At 45.7% G+C, this 23,207-nt stretch overlaps 5 protein-coding genes across 5 annotated transcripts; 1 reads left to right on the forward strand and 4 right to left on the reverse strand.

The window, feature by feature from the left end:
* Positions 1-1,583: 1,583 nt before the first annotated feature.
* LOC1273203 (uncharacterized) lies at positions 1,584-3,700 on the forward strand. Its single transcript, XM_312157.6, has 2 exons — positions 1,584-2,062; positions 2,136-3,700. The coding sequence occupies exons 1-2, from the start codon at positions 2,039-2,041 to the stop codon at positions 3,489-3,491; spliced, it is 1,380 nt and encodes a 459-aa protein (XP_312157.6). The 5' UTR covers positions 1,584-2,038; the 3' UTR covers positions 3,492-3,700.
* A 53-nt stretch (positions 3,701-3,753) lies between these two features.
* On the reverse strand, positions 3,754-6,015 carry LOC1273202 (fatty acid hydroxylase domain-containing protein 2). The gene is made up of 3 exons (XM_312156.4): positions 5,805-6,015; positions 5,077-5,716; positions 3,754-4,930 (listed from the first exon to the last, which is right to left on the reverse strand). Exons 1-3 carry the CDS (start codon positions 5,941-5,943, stop codon positions 4,783-4,785), a joined length of 927 nt encoding a protein of 308 aa, XP_312156.4. The 5' UTR covers positions 5,944-6,015; the 3' UTR covers positions 3,754-4,782.
* Positions 6,016-6,431: 416 nt separating this feature from the next.
* LOC3290684 (fatty acid hydroxylase domain-containing protein 2) lies at positions 6,432-8,268 on the reverse strand. Its single transcript, XM_563375.4, has 3 exons — positions 7,934-8,268; positions 7,172-7,808; positions 6,432-6,597 (listed from the first exon to the last, which is right to left on the reverse strand). Exons 1-3 carry the CDS (start codon positions 8,061-8,063, stop codon positions 6,456-6,458), a joined length of 909 nt encoding a protein of 302 aa, XP_563375.4. The 5' UTR covers positions 8,064-8,268; the 3' UTR covers positions 6,432-6,455.
* A 3,230-nt stretch (positions 8,269-11,498) lies between these two features.
* On the reverse strand, positions 11,499-15,674 carry LOC1273201 (fatty acid hydroxylase domain-containing protein 2). Its single transcript, XM_312155.6, has 3 exons — positions 15,109-15,674; positions 14,372-15,008; positions 11,499-12,319 (listed from the first exon to the last, which is right to left on the reverse strand). The coding sequence occupies exons 1-3, from the start codon at positions 15,221-15,223 to the stop codon at positions 12,178-12,180; spliced, it is 894 nt and encodes a 297-aa protein (XP_312155.5). The 5' UTR covers positions 15,224-15,674; the 3' UTR covers positions 11,499-12,177.
* A 4,624-nt stretch (positions 15,675-20,298) lies between these two features.
* LOC133390942 (fatty acid hydroxylase domain-containing protein 2-like) lies at positions 20,299-21,467 on the reverse strand. The gene is made up of 2 exons (XM_061645276.1): positions 21,122-21,467; positions 20,299-20,939 (listed from the first exon to the last, which is right to left on the reverse strand). Exons 1-2 carry the CDS (start codon positions 21,270-21,272, stop codon positions 20,299-20,301), a joined length of 792 nt encoding a protein of 263 aa, XP_061501260.1. The 5' UTR covers positions 21,273-21,467.
* Between the last annotated feature and the right edge of the window lie 1,740 nt (positions 21,468-23,207).

Here is a 23,207-nt window from a genome sequence, read left to right on the forward strand (position 1 = left end):
GTGGAGCTTTAATTTTTTTCTATGGATATTCAATTTTCCAGTCGTTTAAGCTTAATATGTGGCGCTTGGGACGTTGTCCTGCACATCGAAAGCATAAGAGTGCTCCAGGGAAAATATTTCGGCAGCGGATATGACACATTGTAGCAGGTTTGGCTGTATCTGTACAAAGTCGCCTGAATGCGGCATACTCGGAAACATCGTCAGCGCCATCCGCGGCGTCTTTCGCACAGGTACTGATTAATGAGTCGTAGCGCTTTGAGGTTCTCGACAGCTCGCAGTAGCCAATTCTGTTCGGAGTTTTCGACGGTGTACTGATAACTTTATACACGTATGGACGATATTTGAATGATTGTTTATGGTTTGTCGTTTTTCGTCCAACGCCTACATCGATGAATCGCTATGTCGGAGCAAAGTGTGCGGAAAAATCAACACGGTACAAAACTCATCCAAGCTATTTGCCTCTAACATCAACTAACTAACCAACATCGTCTCACTATGGAGTGAAAAAGTAACGCTCTATAGTGAGAGATTGAAAATGAGAACCTTTTTGTAAAATTTGTTATAGGATATGCCAAAAATTTAAAGATATTTCAATAACTAAAACAGAAGATATTATTGGAATTATAGTAAGCCGTGTTTGGGTTATGAGTAATTTAATTAAAGTAACCTATGAATTTGTGTAGCTATAAGTTTTTGTATGAAATACATTTCATTCTGTTTCTAACCGTACCAAGCTGGTGGACTGCACTACTTCCAATAGATATGATCAATTTATCATCCAGAAATGCTAATATAATCTGGCCACACTGGCTCCCAGGGCAAAAGCTCGCTCGAAAGGTCAATAACCGTCGGAAAACGTCAAAAACGACCGTCGCCAGCGCCTCGAAATCGTTGCGAGTTTCGCTCGCTGGCGACGTCGGTTTGCAGTACATGCGACGTCGGTTTTGACGTTTTGCGACGGTTTTGCGACGGTGGCCGCCAAAAAGCTCGCCTTGCCCTGTGGGCAAAGTGACCAGAAATACCGATGTATATATATATCTAGGGTTTGAAGGAAAAAATCTCAACTTTTTAATCATTGAACTACAGTCTTTCCCCGAGTTACGCGACACTCGAGTTACGCGAATTCGAGTTACGCGAATTCGAGTTACGCGAATTTTTTATTTTTGACAGTTCAGATGTCAAATCAGTACAATTTTCTCCATCAATTGTCAAATGAAAAATAATTAGCAATATTTCAAAATTTTAATTCACTAAAAAGTCAGAAATAACTGAATTCTCCACACCAATTGAATCAAATAAGTGATTAATTACATAAATGAACTAAATTCAATCAAAAATCTTGATAAAGAAAGTATATTTTTACTGTAAAACGTGATATTCGACTTACGCGAAAATCCGAGTTACGCGAATGTCTCCGGAACGCATTATTCGCGTAACTCGGGGAAAGACTGTACAAAACTCAGCCAAACAATTAAATCAATCTAAATAATCTAGTGAAAACCAAATGATAGCATGTACGATAAAATCGTATCCAATGGAGCACTGCTGCGGCCCTGAGTGGTCGCGTGGAGCCCCGAGAAGAAGAACTTGTCATCACTGAGAAAAAAAAGTGCATCGTAGTTCTTCTTTGGCTTAGAATTCCAATTTTCAGATCGACACTTCAGAAAAATCTTCATTTGTGTAATCGATGAACCAAATCTAATCCATATCCTTAATAAAGGATGCATATTCTCGTGAGATGGAACTTTCTTTATGCGCATTAGCACCCCCCCCCCCCCCCCCCCCTATCTCGCTTAACACTTCTTTCGCTTTTGCTTCTTTAAAGTTTCGAGTTTTAACCTACCGAAAACTACCGATAAAATTTTGATGCGCCTACCGAAAACCGCCAAAATAATCTGGCCACACTGGGTCCAGCCGTCTTTTCTGCGCGCCTTCTTTCGAGCCACCGGCGTTTTGGTTGCTTTCCATTAGATTATCTCCTTTTCCACTATTAGTTCAGCAAAGGTTATTGCTTATTTCGTGTTACACGTTAAAGAAAATGAGTGCCAGTTTCGGAACTAATGTAAGTTGAGCACTTTAATTCGCAGAGTGGAAATATTTTCCCACAATGTAAACTAATAAAACTTTCTCCCCAGAATGCCGGATCGTTGCTGTTGGACTGCTACTGCTACTCGGTTCAATCGGGCGAAGAAACGTTCATGAGCTATGTGACCAAGCATAAAGCCGACCTTATCAGTGCGGTTCAGCTGCTGCCGAAAGAGGAAGCAACGCAGGAGATAGAGCTGGCTCTCCACTTTATGCAGCACTACATGCACCTGGAAGATGACGGCCTGCTCGATCAGCCCAATGCCCAGCACCGGGTGCTGATCGATCGGCGCAAGTCGCTGTTCGAGATACTGCTGGACCTGCACTCGTCCATGCGTGCGACATGTGTCGGCTTCAAACTGTTCTTCTACGGAGAAAACCCGATTACAAGCGAATTTATACAGCTGCTGCTTCAGTACCCCCTGTTTTCTACCGTGGATGGCGAGCAGCTGTCGCTGACCGCAGAAATTCCACTGCACATGGCCTACTGTACCATGGTTGTGTTTGATTCGTGCGATCTCGAATCGGCCAGCGATCGTTTGGCGCTGGCGTGGAATACCAACGCGGTACCGTGGGCCATCCGGAATGTGCTGGTGCAGGAAAACGTAAAGGACGAGTTCGTACAGCTCGTTAAGGCGAAGCTGAAGCCTTTTAGCGACACCCAAAAGCAATACCTGCGCGCACCGTTCGAACAAGCGCTCGCTGCGGCCAAAAGCTACGGGGCCCAGCTGGTACAAAGTGACTCCGATGCGAATGACGTTAAACCAGTGCTGGCATTCGTCCCGGGCGTGCAGTACCTGATGTCAAACAATCCCACTGCCGTACAGCCCAGCCCGATAGTGGCAGTAAACGCTTTCCGTACTTTGAAGGAAGCCCTTACGCTCGCCAACAGCAACAACGGAGGCTCCGTATCGCTCTGGACCGAAGAGCTGTCGACAACGCTCGAAGCTGTGTATGGATTGCGCAGCCAGACGTTGTGGGTGAACAGTTACGCCGAGTTCAATCCGGAATGTCCGTACACGTTCCGGGCGGAGGATTTCTGCTACGGCTCGGAGTATGCCGTGTGCGAGAAGAAGGTAAAGACCGTTTTTGCACCCACTGTTGCCACACCAACGAACGACGCGGAGAAGAATCGTACCGCGATCAAGAGCCTGGGCACGTACGTGGCAAACAAGCGCAACTACCGTGGTAGCACGCTGCTGGTGAAGTTCGGCATTCGCTACGAAACGCACTGTTCACCGGCCGAGCTGGAAGCTTACGGTGAAGGGCATCGCCTGTGCGTGGTGGAAAACTTCTGGGACACGTACGTGTCGCTGAATGCGTCCGACCGTCATCTGCTGTTGGATACGGTCCACAATCAGCGCAAAGTCGTTTGCATTCCGTACGGTGTTACGTTTGGTAACTGAACCCCCCTTATTGTGGAAGCGGGGCATGTTTTTGAAAATTCCATGATATTTCGGTACGACTTTAACGAACGATGTCATTCCAAGTAAGTAAAGGGCACTCTCACTTTGAAAGGGTTCTAGCTTTTCCCATATTAAATGCCAATATCGTTCTTAACAGGAAACCATTCGTTTGAATCTTTGAATAAAGTGTTATTGTTTTATACGAATAATCGCTTAATTTTGAGCCATTTTCTATTAGCAAAGAAAAAAGATACGACATAGGAAGCAATCACAAAAGTTTACATTATGATGCAGCATTTACCTCCTCCTTGCTCCATGCATTCCATGCTCGAAGGTCACTTTCCCATTCGCTGTAGGTCTGCAATTAAGGTTGAAAGCAACAGTTCGAAGTATGTTAAACTTTGGCGGGTAATTATGTACCCAAGAGCGAACTGTACAGACGCACAACATTTTGGTACTAATTTATGGAGTGTCAAGGTAAACAAATTGCTACAGCCACAAACGCCAACGAAGCTGGTAGCCATTTCAAATCGTTTTGTGATGCATCATGGAAGAGAAAGATTTGTTACATACAAAACACTCGATAAAACTACAACTCAGTTTCAGTGACGGTTAAGCAAGATGTAAAGCAAGCACTTTGTACCTAAGTCGCACTCTAAACCAGCATCCCAACTGAGCTGAACAACGTGCCCAATGTGGGATGGGTTTTTTTAGTCATCGTTTAGCTTGTAGCATACAGCATAGCTAATTGGTAGTCGCTCAGCTGATCATCGGCTATTGCTTGGGGCGCCTACCGTTGATGATGCTAAGCACTTTTGGCACACTCATTAATCCATCGATGGCTGGCGTAGTATTCGGGCATGCTATTACACAACGAAATTCGCCTTTTTATTACAACACAGTTTCTGCAATGACTTAAATGTAATTGACAACGACAAAACTGTCTATTTGTTTCAGGAGTGGGTAAGTATTTACCTGTTAAAAGTAAACTAAAAAAATGTGTGAAATTAACACACTACGAATGGCATTCGATCTCCGTTTATCACACCTTTTTTGGCCATCATACTTTGATTTCTTTGTTTGTTGACATTCCGGTAAGGACATTTATATGAGGCGTGAATGCCTTCTGGATGATCTTGAAATATGTGTGAATAGATGGAATAAGTTAAGGCGCATAAGCAAGCTTACACAGCGTGTATCGTTTGTTCTGTTTTTATAACACATAATTAAGTTTTTTATTACTAAAAAAAACTCGTTTAAATTTGGCATGGTGGACAAGCTAAGCTACATGCTACGTCTCCTTATCCGGAATCCATTCCCGGGCCGACCGTAGGGTGAACAGCCGACGGTGTCGTCGGTATTGTTTTTTCTTCAGAAACTCGTCCGCCGTACCGTGCACGATGTCCCACAGTCCAAAGTTGCCGTAACACTGGTTAAAGCTATTAGAGGCAAAAATTTAAAAAAAATGTCCCAGGAAGGTTAAAAGCCGCCCATCGACGAGTGTCGCTCGTAAAGTGAATTCCTTTTTGATCGTTTTTTTTTTTTTAATTGTGATTTGTTTTCACCAAACACGAATTCTACTTACTTCAGATGATGGTAGTCATGAAACTCGGAGCTGGCCAGAAACGGCAGATGGTAGTCGGAATGGTCGGCCAGGGTGTCGATCGTTACGTACGTGAACCAAATCAGGATCGTGAAGACGTGACTGCGCATTATTGCCGGCCCGGCATACACGGGCAGCAGGTCGCTCAGGACAAACTCCATCGGATGGGAGTACATCGCGGCCAGCGCAACCGGTGCACCCCACTCGTGGTGCTGCTTGTGGAAGTGCCGGTACAGCAGCCGGCTGTGCAGCAACCGGTGCGTGTAGTAGTAACCGATCTCCCAGCACAGGATACACACGAGCAGATCCTGTGCGATGGTGCAGAGCGGAGGAAGTATCCGCACCGGGGGTATATCGTCGGCCATCCACAGTTTGCGACTGTGAAACACTAAGTAGCTGGTCGGTATGCCGTACAGGAGCTGATTGCGCAGCACGGTCAGGACGAGCTGCTTGAACCGATTCCACGGCAGAGGCTCATTCTTGCCCGGCTGTATTTTGTACCTCCGCAGGCACTGTGGCCGCCCGGTTAGGTCCATCGTGACGAACGCCAGGCCCACGATCCAGAACAGACCGTATACGTAGGCGGTAAGAAACCATACGTACAGCACATCGGGATCATCACCTGGTGTTGCGTGGACATAGCAGCGACATAGCGCAAACATTGAATTAACAGCGAATCATCCCATCTCCCAGTTTCGTGCACGATTTACCTATCACATCAAGCAGGCTGTTCCACGTTCGTTCGAGGTAGTTGAAAGCGATCGTCGGTGATCCACTCGTTGACATGTTTGCCAGCGTCAACGGGGCCACCTCCAGATGCGTGTCCGAAAGGTTTGTTGCGTACTCCATGCTGTTGCTGGTAGCCAAAACTCCAATATTTCGCGGTGCAGCAGCTGATCCCAACGTTTGTCGCACTACAGATTAGACCTACTAGCCAGCCAGCCAGCTGCACGATCGTACGTCTGGGTCTTTACTGACTGACTGACTGCCGACAGTGGAGACAAATTGATATAATCGAAACCTTTGTCGCAAATCCTTTCCTCCGCGTTCGCAGAAACGCTGAAGGTCTCGATTGTGTGTAATATTGACCTGCCTTAATGAAAGTGCTCTGCTCGATTACAAAGAAAAAGGAGAAAAGATCACACAGAAACCAAGAGCTCCAAAAATCCATGATCGTGAGGGGTTTTTCCCCGCTACAACTTTATGGTTTGTATGAAAGGCATCGTAAAATTGCTTTATATTGTTCCGACGAAAGATTAGATCGTGTTTTGATAGTGATCGCCATGTTTTCGGGGGGTATTAATTACACATAAAATAAATTATACTACCTCAAAGTTAACTATAAATAAGCCGTTTGGGCTTTATTTAGCCGGGACTAGCTCCCGGGCCGATTTGAGACTAAAAATTCGATAGTGCCTTTGGTATTGTTTCTTCTTCCGAAACTCGTCATTCGTACCGTGCAGCCGATCGCACCAGCCGTAGTTGCCATAGCATTGGTTGAAGCTGAAAGCAAAGCGGAAAGAAATTTAACTGTAAGAATGCAGCATATCATGTGAGTGACGTGCCTTAGCATTAGTGAATTTACTTTTCACTTTAAATGCCCTTAACTTCAAAAATCTTATGCTCAAATCCTACGCAAAATTCATGTCAGAAAATAAATAAAGTTTCTTTGGTGAAATTCAATCAAACGACAGGGATAGGGAGTTCCATAAACCGGTACCCAGAGTCAGTGCTATGATCGCGTTGGTTGTTACTAGCCCCTACAAAAACACTTTTTAGATGTACAAGTCAGTGTTTTGTGCCCAACCGCTCAATCAAACGAGCTGTTACAACATCAAATCCTACCCAAGGGTGCCTTTATCTTGTAATAAGCTCAAGCTAGCCGAAAAAGCTATTTTAGCTCTCCCAGATATGAATGCAAATGACTGATGATGCAAATGGACCATCGATACCGCACTATTCAGTGGCGGCTTTCGGTGGCTTAGTGGGCTATCTAATGACACCCTTTCCCAACGTTAATACGATAAAGCGTAACAGCTGTAAAACTTGTGGTATTGTGAATAGCTGTAAAACTTACGTCATATGATGGTAGTCGTGCGATTCCGAGCTGCCCAGAAATGGCAGATGGTAGCCGGAATGGTCGCCGAGCGTGTCCCACATCACGAACGTCAGCCAGAGCGTGAGCGTAAATATGTGACACTTCATAAGGGCCGGCCCGAGGTACACCGGGAACAGGTCGCTGATGATGAACTCGAACGGATGGGCGTACATGGCGGACCAGGCAACCGGGGCCGGCCACTCGTGGTGCTGCTTGTGGATGCGCTTGTAGAAGAAGCTGGTGTGCAGCAGCCGGTGCGTGTAGTAGAAGGCCACCTCCCAGGCAACGATGCAAACCAGCATGTCGCGCAGGATAACGTCCAGTGTCGGTAGGATCCGTACGTTCGGCACCTCGTCGGAGATGAGCTTGCGGGCGTGATAGGAACAGTAGGTCATCGGGACACCGTACACTAGCTGGTTGTAGGCGACGGTGCGGATGAGCTGTTTGCACCGTGCCCAGCTGAGCGGCTCGTTCGTGCCGGGTTGCGTTTTGTACTTGCGCATGCAGTGCGGCCGATTCGTCAGGTCCATCAGCACAAACAGTCCACCGAGCAGCCAGAACAGACCGTACGAGTACAGCATCGAGTACCAGACGTACAGGTTGTCGGGATTATCCCCTGTTGGACAGTGAAGCGAAGCAATGCTTTAAAATATGCACCATTTTCATTTACACTTTGCTTTCTAGATTAGAGCAAAGATTTTAAGTAAGGAAATAAAATACACTCTTTATCACCAATCATACCGATAACATCTAGCAATGCATTCCATTTACGTTCGATAAATCCATCAGTCACGCCGCCGAGCTCAGGCGTTGTGAATTCTTCAAACCGAGTTTCTACGGTAAAATTCACCTCCGTTAGCGTTATGTTCATTTTGTACACTGTCTATCTTTACGAAACATGTAAAAATGTAAGTGATTTTGTCTTGTTTCCTATTCGCATTACACTGTAACGATTTCCACAAAAAAATCAATCTCGTGTCTCACAATAGTTTAAAGTCAAACGGTTTTAAAAACGTGACCGTGCCCGCCAAAGCGATGCTGCTTCAACGGTGGTTGAGGAATAACTTGAATTTGAATATCTTCAACGGGCAGGTTTTGATGCAGATGCTGTCGAACATAATGAACAAACGAGAGAGAAGGAACAAAAAACAATGCTCCGTTGATCCGAAGGTGCATGTGAGAGATCGGACGCTTTTCGGCCGTTGTTATGTCTTTTGCTTCGCTTGTGTTTCGATGTGTCGTGCGCGAGATGAAAGCGTTAGACGAAAGCATTATAATTAGGACCATTATATTACAGCATTCGACCTTGTCCGATCAGCGTGCTCTTTGTCGTCGTCGCCGTCGATCGAATGGCACACGGCTCACGGTGAATGCGTTTTCGAACTTTTGGCATTTTCGCGGTCACATCGTCCAAACCTACCACAATAAGTTGGGCGTTAGGTCTGTCACCCCTTTCACATGTGATAGCGATGTGCTGGCACTGGAATTGGTTCGATGATAATGAATGCATCTATGACGATAGTGTCGTTGGGGTTGGAGATGGATTTATATGTTCGGAAACGAACGGATGGCAGAGCACGCATTCATATGTCACACGGTGAACGGTAGTGGCGGCGTTTGTGAATGTGCACGGTTGCGAATTTTTGACTGAATTGTGTCACTGTATCAAATAGTAATACTTCTTTGGCACAACAACCGCTGTCGGTCAATGCCTGCTGCTGCTGCCTGTACCCACTAGTGAAGTGAGCTGGGCTTTCAGTGACTTATTGTTACCATAGCAGGATAGTCAAGTCCTACGTATGGGTGCACGGCCTATTCGGGACTTGAACCCATGGCGGGCATGTAGTTAAGTCGTACGAGTTGACGACTATACCACCAGACCGGCCCAAATAGTACCGACCCAATAGTCAAATAGCAATACTGCAGAATAAAAGTCATCAAAAGGGAATCAAGGAATAGTTTTGTACTAAATATCTGTTGCCATCGACATTACTAATTCAGGATTTGTATTAAACAATAAGTTTGGAATTACTTGCTTTTTTCCTTTCCTTTAATTGTTAAACAAATATAATGAAATTCTTTATTTTATAAATGCAGAATACACAAACAATGCAAACATCAGTTTACCGGTACTAATATCAAAATGATTTAAATATAATGATGATTTGATATACATATGGATTAAATATGAATATAATTTGATTCATGTGATAAGGCTCTAAGACATCCCACGTGATTCAGCTAGTTAAATACAGTAGAACGTCGATTATCCGGGGGCGGATTAACCGGCGGACGGCTTAACCGTGCGCATAAATCTGACAGCTGTTCATACGTACGGCGAAAGTTTACAGCGATATTCAATTGGGTAACCAGTTTCTTGTGCAGCTCTGTAGTGTCTAGGGGTATTTTCGAAATTCATTTTTATTCATGCAACTGTTCATCAAACCTACACTTATTGATTAAAAAAATATTCTACTAACGATTAATCGATTAATTCTAGGTGAATTAATAATAAAACTAGTGAATTTCATATGTTTTATATGCGTTTGACATTTCTTGGACCATTATCCGTGCAAATCGATTAACCTGCAACCGTCCGGTCCCGAGCTGCCCGGATAATCGACGCCCTACTGTATGTTAACATAAATGTGTATTAAAAAATGTGTATTTGTCACAAAAGGGTCGGCGTGAGCGTATTGTTGTAAATAAAACATTAACATTAAATAAAAATTAGATTTATAGTTTACTTACGAATGCAGTTGAATTAAAAAAAAAGTATTCATTGAATCGATGTGTTTTACCACCCCTGATCACTGAGCTTTCGGCCGAAAAGCTCTTGCGCTTCTAATGTAACGCATCGGGCTATGTAACGCCTGCCACGCTGTAACGCTTTGTGATAAAATTCAACGGTTTGCATCGGTTTGAAGGTTGAATATTGCTTTACGCTGCTAAACTGCTGCAACTAAATATTACACCATTTACGATATTTGATTGACTGTGTACTATGAATCGTTTTTCGTCTACATCAATTAATATTATTATGGATTATGTATTATAGTTTGCCTTTTGCCTTGTGACCCTGTTCGATTGGTTTAGTGAAGAAACAGGCTTTAATGAAGAGACATACCATCTAGTCGTATTATGTTTGAACTCTTAACCTTGGTTGACTTGCCGGTTGGCTAGACGGGACGGAATAGTAGACGACAATATTGCAACTCTTAAACAGTAATCTCAAAAGAAAGGAAAACAAAATCTGAATAGAGTGGTTTGCACTTCGCTATCCTACATTTATTCTGCTTACTCGAACGATGCTCTGCATATCACTTTTAAAAACTGGCACTAGAGTGAAATGCTGACAGTATAGATATCACTCAACCTGCCACCCGGATGTATGATGAGGACATTATTTAACTGAGCAAGTGCTTTAGCAAAACTGACATAAGCAAAAAATAAATTGTAGCGCATGATATCCAATGGATGCGAGCAAAAAGATTGTTCCGTAAGAGAATTAAAAGCTTAATGCTTTTTGAGCAAAGCTGCTTCTTGCTATATGGCCGCTATTAATTTTGTCAATTCTTTTTTGGTTTTGCTCCATTTGTGCCGTTAGAGTCAAGGACATAGAAATGGGTTTTGAAGAATAAACAAGTCATTCGTTTGGTGGGAAAATACCAAATATTGTTTTTTTAGACTACCTAACTGAGTATGGGACAAATTTAAGCAGAACGAAAGAATTCCCATTCCCAAATCGCCTTCGCCACTATTCTCGTAGCTTCCATGAAAGAGCTTCCATGAAATAATATAGAAAGCATTAAAATAGCTATCACAAAAAATATAATCATCACATATCAACCCTTCTGTACTACTTACCGTTCGCATTCTTTTGACCGCTTGCCACCCGCCCCCCCCCCCCATGCTGGCGTCGATCTTATGACCGGGTAATGGTAGGCTACGATCCAGGAATAAAAAAGGACCTACACACACGCACCATACACACCATGTTTCGGAAGTAAATAAAAAGCTCTACCCTAAAAGTCGCCAGTCATCGCACTTTATTAACCGCGGGCAGCACTTGACTTGTTTAGGGCTACACTTCTTGTAAATGTGCGAACAAATCGTTCGACAACACCACAACGCCAAAAACCTCGGTTAGTTGGAACGTACTAATAAGAGAGGATAGAGGGCCTGTTATTCGCCATCGTTTGAAATTGTCATCATGTTTGTGATTAATGAAAATTCGTGTCGCTTTTGATGAATTCATTAGGTGGGGAGGATGAGAACAAAAACAAAACAAAACAAAGCAGAACGATTTCCGATTAGCATCCTATCACCCCACTTGGGAGAGTTGTTTTCGAAGGATGTGTGTATATTTGTATGAATTTTTATTGATGACCAGCAAAGCAAAAAGAACAAAACACACGCCCAGACAGGAAATGTCGGGCTGCACCGGTTTGAGTTAGGGTTTGTTTTGGTGCGGTTTCAGTGTTTTGTGTATTGTACCACCGCTTTTGCTGAACATTGTGTTTACCCACGAGCCCACGAGACATTGTTGTTATTGGTTAGCAGTAAAGATGACAGCCCATCTCTTCTAAAAGTTACTTAAAAATCAGTTCCTCCAAAGGAAAACAAAAAATACCCCCACGAGCAGCTGGAGAAAAAGGTATAATGTATAACGATAATACTATGCCGTAAATAATACAGTTGGCGCGTACCAAACGGGACGCTGCTAGACTACGCACCACAGACGCGCAAAACCACACGCAAGCACACTCTAGCGCCTTTCAAAGCACGCTCTGTGATGCCGATTGGTTATTTGTTTTTAAATTATGTCCATTTAAATTCCGCTCAGCTCACCGGAGAGGTTTCGCAGGGTCTGTCCCACCCCGAAACCTTGCGTTTTGAACCTTGAAGGGATGGCTTGGTGGGTTCGGTTCGGTTGGCAAACTCCTGCGCTCCTTCGATGCCTATAGCCTTATCCTAACGGGCGGCTAATGCTCCGGGACGAGCTCGCGGGCCGATTTGAGGCTGAAGATGCGATGGTGCCTCTGGTACTGCTTCTTCTTGCGGAACTCACTGTCCGTGCCGTGCAGTCCGTCCCACCAGCCGAACAAACCGTAGCACTGGTTGAACCTGGGTACAGATCCGTCCGCAACGGTGTGACGCCACCGTGATTAGTTTGGTACGAGCAGAATCCGGGTGTGCATGAAGAAAAGAAAGAAGTGAGAAAAATTAAAACGGGGATCAAAAAACAAAAATACGTTAATTAGAAAGTATTTCACACGACCGCGTAGAGGCGCATCGTTCGATGAGTTAAGCATTGCGAAGCGTATGCGTGTTGCGTATGCCGCACAAACGCACAAACGATGGCGTTTGGCTACTGTGTCACGGCGTCACGGTGATTTTCGATCTCTTCTCTCGGTGTTAAAGGTTCATCAAATCCTACTCACGGCTCGATTTTAGCGTGAGTGTCATCACACTGCTAAAAGGCCCGATTTCCAATTATTCGACCTTTTCGGATGTTTATACATTCCCATGAACCACCGACCAAAGGGTTCAAAGGACAGTGCGGGGAGGCTGTCGATCATTCCTGCACGCACAGCTACAGCGTGTTGTGAAATGTTCGGTGTACGACTCTACATTCGTTCCCTCACCCGCTGGAACTGACCTTACGGAGGTGTGTTTTTTTTCTATCTCTCCTCCGGCAACCCTTCTGGAGGTTAACTGGTCCAACGCCAGGCTAGGGCTAGGCCAGGCCAAGAGAGTTGGCCAGAGCTGCACGTTGGAAGCCTAGCAACGGGCGGTTTGGACATCTGGTCGGGGCATCGGAACGGGTGGTATAATAAATTACCCAAAATCCGATGCTACATCTGTAAGGGCCTGCATCAACACAATCGTACCGCGATGTAGTTTTAAATATTCAATAAAAAAAGCAGTTGAATGTTGTTCGTTGGCCTTAGTTTGGGGCCCTGCTTGTGGCACGCAACCGGTGTGCGTTTTATGTTTTGTTTTTCCTACTTTGCCTTTGCCAGGGAAAATAGAAATCACTTCACCGCTGATGTGACACTGAGTTGCTGGCGGCCAAGGTTGAGTGGACCGGAAAGGTACCGATGTTCGGAAGCAGACACTGAGACACTGGGGGACAACAAAACCCTCACACGCAACCACTATGCAGATGATGACAAATAGTAAACAATTAAGTGTAATTAAAGAATCCATTTCATAAGGATGAAGCAAAACATCCAACCTGAAACGATTAGAACACATCGAGTGATACGGTTTTGTATAGAGGCTTTGTTGATGATGTGATTCACTCTCACAGGAGAGTGTCACTTCCGCTTGCGGCCGTTGATGGTGAGTATGTTTTTGGATGGATGTGCGCCACTTGATTGGTTTGGATTGTCTCAAGTGAAGACAACCGTTTCCTGTAGTGCTTTTGGGCGCACGAAATGGCTTTTGTCAATATATTCAGCGATCGCAGTGGAACTTCGATACGATCGTGATATAGTTTTTTCTTAGGTTTGCAAACCTTCGAACCGATCGAGCACTGTCATGTTTATGCAAATTGTGTTTTGAGTGACACAGAAAAAAAAAAAGAATGAGAACTTTCAATTTTTAGACAGCATTAGTCGCTAGACATTGATATTCAGCGCTCGTTACCTTTGTCAGACCGCAACGTGCACTGGGAAGAATACTGAGCGGAGTTGGCACAACGTGTCGCCGTAGGAAAATGTTCCAAAAGGGAATATTGGCAGGATACCACTTACAGTTTGCCCGATCACTAGCGCGTGTACGTTACGTGTTGGTGGCGTGATCTATAACGCTTATCACCTGATAGCCCAAGATTGGCACCGTCGTTTCGTTCAAGGTCATTTGAGATTGTTTGATGTACAAATTCACAACACTTCTCGTTTGTGCGCGATTTTTGGTTGTTGTTGTTGTTGTTGTTGTTGTGTCCATGCAATGAACCTAGCAGTATGCCTGCCCGCCACAGTGAGAAAGTTACCGAAAACACGATTTTAAAAAGAAGGTCAATGGAAGACTCCAAAACCAAAAAAAAAGGTACCATTCACTTTCGACGGTCGCCTGGCATACCGGTCCTACAGCAGGACGGGTTATGCTGGACGTATTGGTCCCGAAGTAACCCCATAATCGGGGCAGGGTCAAGCTTCCACACCGACTTACTTGAGATGGTGGTAATCGTGCATTTCGGAGCTGCCGAGCACCGGCAGATGATACCCGGAATGGTCCACCAGCGTGTCCATCATGACGAACGTGAACCAGATGACGATCGTGAACACGTGGCTGGTCATGAGGGCGGGCCCCACATACACCGGCAGCAGATCGCTGATGATGAACTCGAACGGATGGGCGTACATGGCCGCCCAGGCAACTGGGGACGACCACTCGTGGTGCTTCTTGTGGATGCGCTTGTAGAAGAAGCTGGAGTGCAGCAGCCGGTGGCTGTAGTAGAAGGTGATTTCCCACGCCACAATGCACACCATCACGTCCCGTACAATGATGTACGGCGATGGTAGGATGCGCGGATCGGGAATGCTGGCGGCAATCAGCTTGCCCACCCGGAAGGACAGGTAGGACGTCGGCAACCCGTACACCAGCTGGTTGTAGGCGACCGTTTTGACCAGATTTTTAAGCTTGGCCCACGGGAGCGGTTCGTTAGCGCCGGGTTGATTTTTGAACTTGCGCAAGAACGACGGTTTGTTGGTCACGTCCATCAGCACGAACAGCCCGCCGACGAGCCAGAAGAACCCGTACGTGTACGCGGTCAGGAACCACATGTAGAGCGTATCGACATCGTCACCTTATGCACCGATTGGATAAGAGAATTGGGCGTTAGACAATGCAGTTACACACTTTCCTGCTCCCGGGCACTTCCGAGACATTCGCCGCATGTGTCGTACCGATTACGTCCAAAAAACCGTTCCACTTTCGCTCGAACCAACTAACTTGCGGTCCGGCAAACTCCTCCACCGGGAGTAGCGTCACGTTAGCCGCTAGCTCTAGTAGCGTTTCCATCGTTGCACTTTGGTAGGGAATGGCTTTTCGACCAAAAACACACAAGTTCGTTCCTTAACCACTAGACAGGCCGGTGCGCTGCTGTTGGCGTCTTGCGCTCAACTGAAGCCTTCCGGCGTGAACCGTACTCGACGCACCGCCGACCGAACAGTAACCGACGCGTCAATTTGTGACGCATGTGCGCGCGCGCGCATGTGCGGGGTACAGCTAAGTGGTGGTTAGCCGACTCGCCGCATTGCCTTGTACAGGCGCGGTGCGTATGGTCAACGAACGCTCGTCGATCGAAGTAGGCGGCGGTGTGGTGGCTCGATCCGTTTCGTGAACAGTTCGGGTCTTTGTGTTTGCTCTTTTTCCTTTCTGCAGGACGTTCTCCCGCACCTCGTAGGCTCCGGCTGCCCTTTTAAAGTGCGAGTGGAACCATTCAAATCGGTGTGCGACAGCATGGATGCAAGGTTGTGAATTTTGGAACTTTTCCTCGGAAGCTTTTTGGAAGTTAAGACACATTGAGGTTTAGATTGGAACCTAGTCCCATCAGATCTGCTATCTACTTGTTTAGTAGCCTTGACCAGATATTACTTGTGCCATTTTCTATGCCTTGGTCTTAGGGTCCTTTTTGCTTTTTTTCCAAAAATGTTTAATTATTTGTTTAGAATATTTCGTAGCCTAAGGCAGCCAGGAGAAAAAAGTTGTCAAAAGTTGATAGAAAGAAACCAAATTTGAAATTCGCGAATTTGAAATGCGTAAAAAAAACTGTTATCTGACACAGTATTGATCCATCAGTAACGCTAATGACCATTTTGGCACGAAGGTAGAGCGATAAAACTGTTGCGGAGAGGAAAATCCTTTCCAAAATTCACATTAGTAACGACCTAGTACGCCTAACCGCTCCCCCCCCCCCCCCCCGTCCCCGTTCCCGTCCCCGAAAGCATAGAGATAGATATCGATGCGAATCGGAAGTAGGGAAGAAGAGAGGTACGTTAGAAGATTGAGCGGTTGGAGAGTGGCGGATAGCCCTCTCAAATCTACCGTTTGCCATAGGTCAAGATCTTGCCGCGCCGTCTTGTGCAAGACACTTCGGCTCATTTCCGATTGAATTATCGGACCGTAACGGTTGGGGCAGTTCAAACCGCGATCATTCCACAGTTAGGATGTGCGAATGCTTAATTGGTCCATCTCTTCGTTTTTTTTTGCAAATTCGTGCGGTGTTTCAGGATTGCAACATAGTGGCGCTGTTTAATTATCAGCCCGAGGATGACGCGAGTCAATTGTGTTCGAAAAACAGCAAGGCGCTTTTTTGCACCCACCCAGACCCAGGCGGTTGATCGATATGTAATTGGCATCACCGCTTCACCACGGTGTGTGTCATCGTCGGGGTGGGCCGGACCGTGCCCATTCCGTTTTTATAGCCCATTACGGTAGCATCCGTCATAAGGAAGCTTCCATTACATGATGTTTTGCTTTGCTTAGGCATGCTTTGAATTTGATTAATCTCCCCCGGCCGGGGCGACCTACGCTGGAAACAAAGACCGGGAGACCTTTGAGCAGTGCGTTACGTGCGACCGACGTGGAACGCGTTTCGTGACAAAGCTCTGTCGAAATACTGCTCGTCGCTTGCAGTGCGGACCTCAAAGCTACATGGGTGCATTTTCATCTCGCACTGATCTTGTTTGTGGTTTGTGGTTTGAACTCTGGAAGGCATCCGAAAACGGCGATGGAAAACAAAAGCATGTTTAAAATGACTGATTCAGTGTCACCCTTGCCCACGGTTTGCTCTATTTTTGAAAAGGGGAAAGGTGAATTGTGTTTTAGATTTCTCTCTCTCTCTCTCTTTCGCTATTTCTCTCTCTTTCTTTCTCGCTCTCTCGTTATCTGTATCTCAGCAACGAAAATGATCCGTTCGACCTTAAACGCTCTTGGGGGGCTATAGTATCAAGATAACTCGCTTGATACAGCTACGGCTAGTCGCCGGTAGAGGGCGTGCAATTCGCTTGGCGAAAACTGCGCAGCGTGTTCGCTTCGTTGCTGACCATTCCTGCCAACGGTTTGCTCAAGGTTTACCCACCGGAAGATCACGGTTAGCAGTCTATACTAAGCCGGCGGCTTTAGTGCGTGTTTGCAAAACTAAGGCATTTCGAGGGCGATATCGGTGCCTTCGGACAAAAACCTGCCACAACATCTATTAATCTTTTTAACTGGTAGGGAAAGCGACAGGTGAATGAACAAATCAACGCAGCCGTAGTAGGATTGTGAAATTTTGTGAATCACCGAGTGTTTGGAGTTAAAACAAAAACACACACACACAGACAAACATACACTATGATGCAATGACCTGAATCGATCAAGAGCTCAAGGGACGATCGGTCGTAAACTAATCCACCCTTTGGTGGAAGGTTGACAGTCGATGAACGATTGTGCCATACTGACGGGTTTACATTCCTGTTACTGTGACACCCTCTCTCCCCGTTACATGGTGCAGCGCGTAGCAGGTGTTAATTAGTGTTACTACTTCCTCGTAAACGAGTGGCCTTTTCGGCGATTCTCAGCATATTAGCACCCCAAATATTGACTCTCTCCATCGCCCGGGCGTTAGTTTGGCCGCTCGGTGAGAGATCTAGCATCGGAGATAAAGCGCAACAGCGGACCGGCCGGAGGGTAAAGATAAAAGTGAATTGGAATAGCCGCAACCGTCGGGCTGTCATTTTCGTTCGAAACAGGTTCCGTGGCGGAGAATGTGTCAACCGGGATTAGTCCAAGATCTTCTCGTGCTTTGCCATGAATGCAGGTGCTCGTTTCCGTGTTTACTTTTGTTGCCTTTTCTCGCAAGTTTAGTACATTATTTTTCCTTTTTTTTATCGTTTTTGAAGATACTATCTGATTGAAAGAATATTGTGTTAAAATTGATAAAACAATGGAAATTGGCCTCAAGTTTGTTTAGCGTATGCGCAACCCAATCCACGATAAGGTTATAAAGAGTTCAAAAGAGAAGAGAGATCATTGATAATGAGCGATGTTGTAGAACATTCGATGCAAAAGACTGGAAAGGGGAAATAGAATTAAGAACAGGTTTGTAAGAGCAGCAGCCATGTTAGGATGAACCAAAAACAGATAACAGTTTAAATTTGTTTTAAAAAGACAATATCAGTTTTTAAAATTGCCCGTAAAAGGAATTATAAAGAAATCAGTAAAATTTGTTTAGAGCACTATACGTAGATTTACAATATTGCATTACCTGCTGATATTTCGGATAATACGAAAATATATGTAAATTCAAGATCATAGATTTTAAGGAATTTGGAGACCGATTTGAAAAATTGGCTTCTAGAAAAAACAAGTTGGATCATTTTATAATGAATATTGATGAATAATGTGTAGGCTTGTTCGGCTTGTGTTACCTTGCCTTTGAAGAAAATGTCAAAGTTCGTTGTTTGCATTCAGAACATGTTGATTTGAAATAAAATCTTAACATAAAAAAAATCTAAATTGTACCAATTTTTCTAAGGTATAACAACATAGGCTATACCAAGTAACACTTCTACGTGAAAAAGCAATAGAAAAAGAGAAATAAAGAGATAGATAGAGAGAGAGAGAGAGAGAGAGAGAGAGAGAGAGAGAGAGAGAGAGAGACAGAAAGGGGCAATTTGGCAAACTATTTGATAGAAAGGAATGCAAATAGGAAACGATAAAAAGCACAGGCCGAGAAAATTCATACGACGGTCTAAACTAGTTTCGGCTCATAAGGCATGCTAGATCAAACGCATGGCGCAACACTATGGAACGATCAGCTTTTCTCTGCACGCATATTTGCACTAAAATAGATTGCACAATAAAACATATTGTAAGGTTGTAAACCTTATTAACTTGTCTAAAATGCAATAAAATAATATTTCTAATCAATTTTACAACATAATTTGCATTTTCTTGAGAAACTGGCACTATCTATCGTTGACAAAAAATATACATCAAACATTTGAATTGAATGAAATGTTGAGTATTTACAAGCAAAGTATTCAACTAAGCAGATATTTCACAATGTTTTTGTATTATAAGGTACGTAAAAAGGTATGTATTCGAAGAGCTTCTTAGTAGTAGTGTAAGCCTTAAGGATTGGCACATAACTCGTTTGAGTTCAAATGTAGCATGGACCAAAATTAGTCGTCCCCTTCCCACGGTGTGCCTAGGGGTCGAAAATCTTTCCCCTCTTTGCCAGGAGAGGGGCAATACAAAACTATGCATTGTAGCGTATGGCATGAGATAGTGAAAACTGGAAACAATTTTAACTATGCAAAGGCTAGAGGAATAAATTAATGATTGCAAAAGCACACTTTTAACATAATTTAAACACGCCAGGGTTATGGTAAGGTCAAACCCAAGTTTTACTCTGCATGGTCACTGACTGTTTGACACTGTTTGGCACACTGCACGTTTCACCGGAACTTCACTGGGATAGGGAAGGGAATCACAAAACAAATTTAAAAATCAATAACTGTCCACTTTTCATACGGATGAATAAATTTGTCTCACGAAATTGGCAAAGCAACTGCAATTAATCAAATATAAATCCGTACCTCGAAGATGCACATCGGTTTTGCGTCATCTGCGTGAATGTAGGCAAATGACACATCACCCCGCTCAATTATGATGCGATAAAATGGCAATAAATTAAATATACTTAAGTTTCGTTCGTCTCGCCGTCTGCCCCATAGTTCCCTATTGTACGACGGAGAAGCGATAGACTAGTACAACCATTTAGCATGTGACTAGAACCGCAGAGTAAAGTGTGAATTCTCTGCCCGCACACTAAACACACTCCACGAACCACTGTTTACGGGCACGGTTTCACGGGGCTGCAAATATTGATCTCTAGGTCACATTGTGCGCGCCCGTTGGCTTCCCCGTCGGCGACCGCGCCTAATCGATACTTTGGAGACCGGTATGCGAACCCAAGGACACGGTGCCACGAAAACTCACTGAACGATAGCTGCGATATCCCGCACCTATCCCGCACACACACACGCACACACGCTCGCACTGTTAACACACCACCGTGAAACGATCACTGGAGCACCCGCGCCCACTTACTTGAGATGATGGTAGTCGTGCATCTCGGAGCTGCCCAGCACCGGCAGATGATACCCGGAGTGGTCCACCAGCGTGTCCATCATGACGAACGTGAACCACACCACAAACGTAAGCACGTGGCTGCTCATAATGGCCGGCCCAACGTACACCGGCAGCAGATCGCTGATGATGAACTCGAACGGATGGGCGTACATGGCCGCCCAGGCGACCGGGGCCGACCATTGGTGGTGCTTCTTGTGCACGCGCTTGTAGAAGTAGCTCGAGTGCAGCAACCGGTGGCTGTAGTAGAACGTAATCTCCCAGAACACGATGCAGAACAGCAGATCGCGAAACACGATCGGCAGCGTGGGCAGGATGCGCGGATTCGGTGGCTCGAAAAAGACGATCTGGCGCAGCGCAAATCCGAAGTAGGTCGTCGGGATGCCGTACAGGAATTGATTGCGCAGCACCACTTTGATGAGATATTTGCACCGGCTCCACTCGAGCGGTTCGTTTGCGCCCGGTTGATTTTTGTACTTGCGCAGGGCGGCGGGCCAGTTGGTCAGGTCCATCAGCACGAACAGCCCACCGACCAGCCAGAAGAAGGAGTACGTGTAGACGGTCAGGAATCCGACGTAGAGCGTCACGTTGTCATCACCTTGAAGGTCGCCACCGGGACAAAGAGAAAGCGTAAGAGAGAAAGAGAGAGGGAAATAGAGAGCAGATAAAACGTTAGAGCGGAGGTCGATATCTATCAACCGGGTCAAGCCCAGGTTGCCCGGGTGACGATTAGGTAACGTTCGGATGACGCCACATCGCCACGGATGCGCCCAACCCTACCGATGCGATCGAGCAAGCTGTTCCACGTCTGGTTGAACCACAGCACGAGCGGTCCATCGTTATCGCTGTCGGGAAGCTGGTGGACACCCGCGAACGACACGTTACCGTCGCCGGCGGTGGCCATCCAGGGCGGGACGAACGAATGGTTCATCGTAGGGGAGCTGCTGCGCGTCGGAGTGCCAGCAGCAGTGGAGGGGCACGCTAATCAGTCCGTCCTTCGGTAGCCTGTAGCCGGCCTGTAGAAGATGTCGAAGCTTCTCCTCGATTTTGGGCTTTGCACGTCCAACGCCTAGGACGATCGGCGGTTAACTGACTGCGCGCCGTCGATCTGGGGACGATAAAAGGCTTCTAGTAGGGAGCGTGTGTGTATCGAACGCTCGCAACCACCGTTCCAGCGCAGATCACCCCCAGGACGGGGTGGGTGTGTGTGCACGTTCGCGTCACTGTGCTGTGCCGGCTGCGGCTAAGTGGTCTGCCAAAATATACTCATCACTTATTGCTGGTGGACTGTGGCGTGGAGACAAACATGACTTACACGGGGATGTGTTCTTTCGTAGTACCCCTTTGTTTACCACCCACCAGGCCTGATCTGTCTCTTTCACTGTCTCTCTATATATATCTCTCTCTCTCGCCCACTCTTTCTTCCTTCTTCAGCATGTTTCGGAAGTTTTTCGACCATCGGTCGTGCAAGTGACTGCGACTACCCATCTTCGGCTCGTCATCTTCGCCAGCGCAGCGATCCTCGAATCTTCAGTCAGTCGAAGCATATATTTGCATACCCAACATATGGAATATCAATGACTTGCTTCACCGCAAAAATTGGGGTTGAGCAGCTTGGCTTTTGGGAGTCAGCTAAAGGACACGATCTTCCAGCCACTGAGATGTCTGGTGGCTGTGTTATACATACATACATACATACGGAAGATCGCACTGTTTATGCAAAAGCAAAACGAACAAACGAGAATCGCGAATCGTAACGAAATGCGGAAAAAGCGAGCCTCTCCAGCTGTTGACTTTGGCGACTGTTTGGTGAGATAATATTTACTTCTCCAAATATCGTCATAAATCATCGTGCGTGTGTGACGGTAAAACAAAACAAGTCCACTGCGCTGATTGTGTTTTCTATGTACAGTATCGGACAGAATGATAGGACCCTAGTTTTTTCAACGCACCGTACACTTGTTTTGCCACGTTACTTGTGTTTGTGTGTGTGTGTGTGTGTGTGTGTGTGTGTGTGTGTGTGTGTGTGTGCGAGTCTGTGTGTGTGTGTGCGAGTGCGCGGGTTTTTGTCTGAAGAAACGTAGCTTGACATGGTTTCATATTGCATTGAAAGCATTCTGTTTATGTGTGTTATCATGTGAAACAGCGTGCGTTCACACTTGGATAAATGCTAAAGTTTGCATCGACAGCAGCGCTTGTTCCCCGGACGAGAACGCAGGTGTGCTGTTTCATGAATGTGAATACGACACCGGTGCGAAATGAAAACGCGCACAATAGCAATGAACTCGGCATTCCCTCACAGGTGTTTCTCCAGTGCACGCCATTGAAAGGCCTGCGTGCATCTTTGCGTTGAACGTTGTGTGCGCATGGGAAACTTTGTGTGTGCATTGAGCAAGCGCGCAGGTGTTCTTTTCAATGGGCGTTTTGTTTCATGAGCGCGGCAGTATTCTGTTCTGGTTTTGAATGGATACATGCTCACTCGCTTACTCATTGATTGTTTTTATCCATACGCTTTTTTGCTGCTCGACAACGATGTGATTCATCGCGTATAAAAGCAGAACGCAGGCAGTGCACGGCATCAGTCGTGTCCAAGTTTTTAACCAGTGTGTTCTTGACGGTCTAAGCAAGCAATTTTTATTACAATGGGTCGAGGTAAACATTGTACCGATTATCAGCGCCATATCATTAAGCGAATGGCGGCTGCTGGCATTAAGCGCAGAACGATCGAGTTCGTGATGGAACGATCGCGCACTTTTGTGGCGAACGCGCTTCGGACAACCGAAACGCGCAAGTCACCCGGACGTCCTCGGAAGACCACGGCGGAGGAAGACCGTAAGATTGTTAACATATCGAAGAAACATCCGTT

Source organism: Anopheles gambiae, chromosome 2, assembly GCF_943734735.2.
Source record: "Anopheles gambiae chromosome 2, idAnoGambNW_F1_1, whole genome shotgun sequence".
Classification (NCBI taxonomy): domain Eukaryota; kingdom Metazoa; phylum Arthropoda; class Insecta; order Diptera; family Culicidae; genus Anopheles; species Anopheles gambiae.

Bases quoted from the DNA above. Each gene is read 5' to 3' on its own strand.
- LOC1273203 (XM_312157.6), top strand. From the start codon at position 2,039: ATGAGTGCCAGTTTCGGAACTAAT. The intron at 2,063-2,135 runs GTAAGTTGAGCA...CTTTCTCCCCAG, and splicing joins GTGCCAGTTTCGGAACTAAT to AATGCCGGATCGTTGCTGTT.
- LOC3290684 (XM_563375.4), bottom strand. From the start codon at position 8,063: ATGAACATAACGCTAACGGAGGTGAATTTTACCGTAGAAACTCGGTTT. The intron at 7,809-7,933 runs GTATGATTGGTG...ACTGTCCAACAG, and splicing joins TGCATTGCTAGATGTTATCG to GGGATAATCCCGACAACCTG. The intron at 6,598-7,171 runs GTAAGTTTTACA...CTTTGCTTTCAG, and splicing joins CACGACTACCATCATATGAC to CTTCAACCAATGCTATGGCA.
- LOC1273201 (XM_312155.6), bottom strand. From the start codon at position 15,223: ATGGAAACGCTACTAGAGCTAGCGGCTAACGTGACGCTACTCCCGGTG. The intron at 15,009-15,108 runs GTACGACACATG...TCGGTGCATAAG, and splicing joins CGGTTTTTTGGACGTAATCG to GTGACGATGTCGATACGCTC. The intron at 12,320-14,371 runs GTAAGTCGGTGT...ATCTGTACCCAG, and splicing joins CACGATTACCACCATCTCAA to GTTCAACCAGTGCTACGGTT.
- LOC133390942 (XM_061645276.1), bottom strand. From the start codon at position 21,272: ATGAACCATTCGTTCGTCCCGCCCTGGATGGCCACCGCCGGCGACGGT. The intron at 20,940-21,121 runs GTAGGGTTGGGC...GCGACCTTCAAG, and splicing joins CAGCTTGCTCGATCGCATCG to GTGATGACAACGTGACGCTC.
- LOC1273202 (XM_312156.4), bottom strand. From the start codon at position 5,943: ATGGAGTACGCAACAAACCTTTCGGACACGCATCTGGAGGTGGCCCCG. The intron at 5,717-5,804 runs GTAAATCGTGCA...ACGCAACACCAG, and splicing joins CAGCCTGCTTGATGTGATAG to GTGATGATCCCGATGTGCTG. The intron at 4,931-5,076 runs GTAAGTAGAATT...TGCCTCTAATAG, and splicing joins CATGACTACCATCATCTGAA to CTTTAACCAGTGTTACGGCA.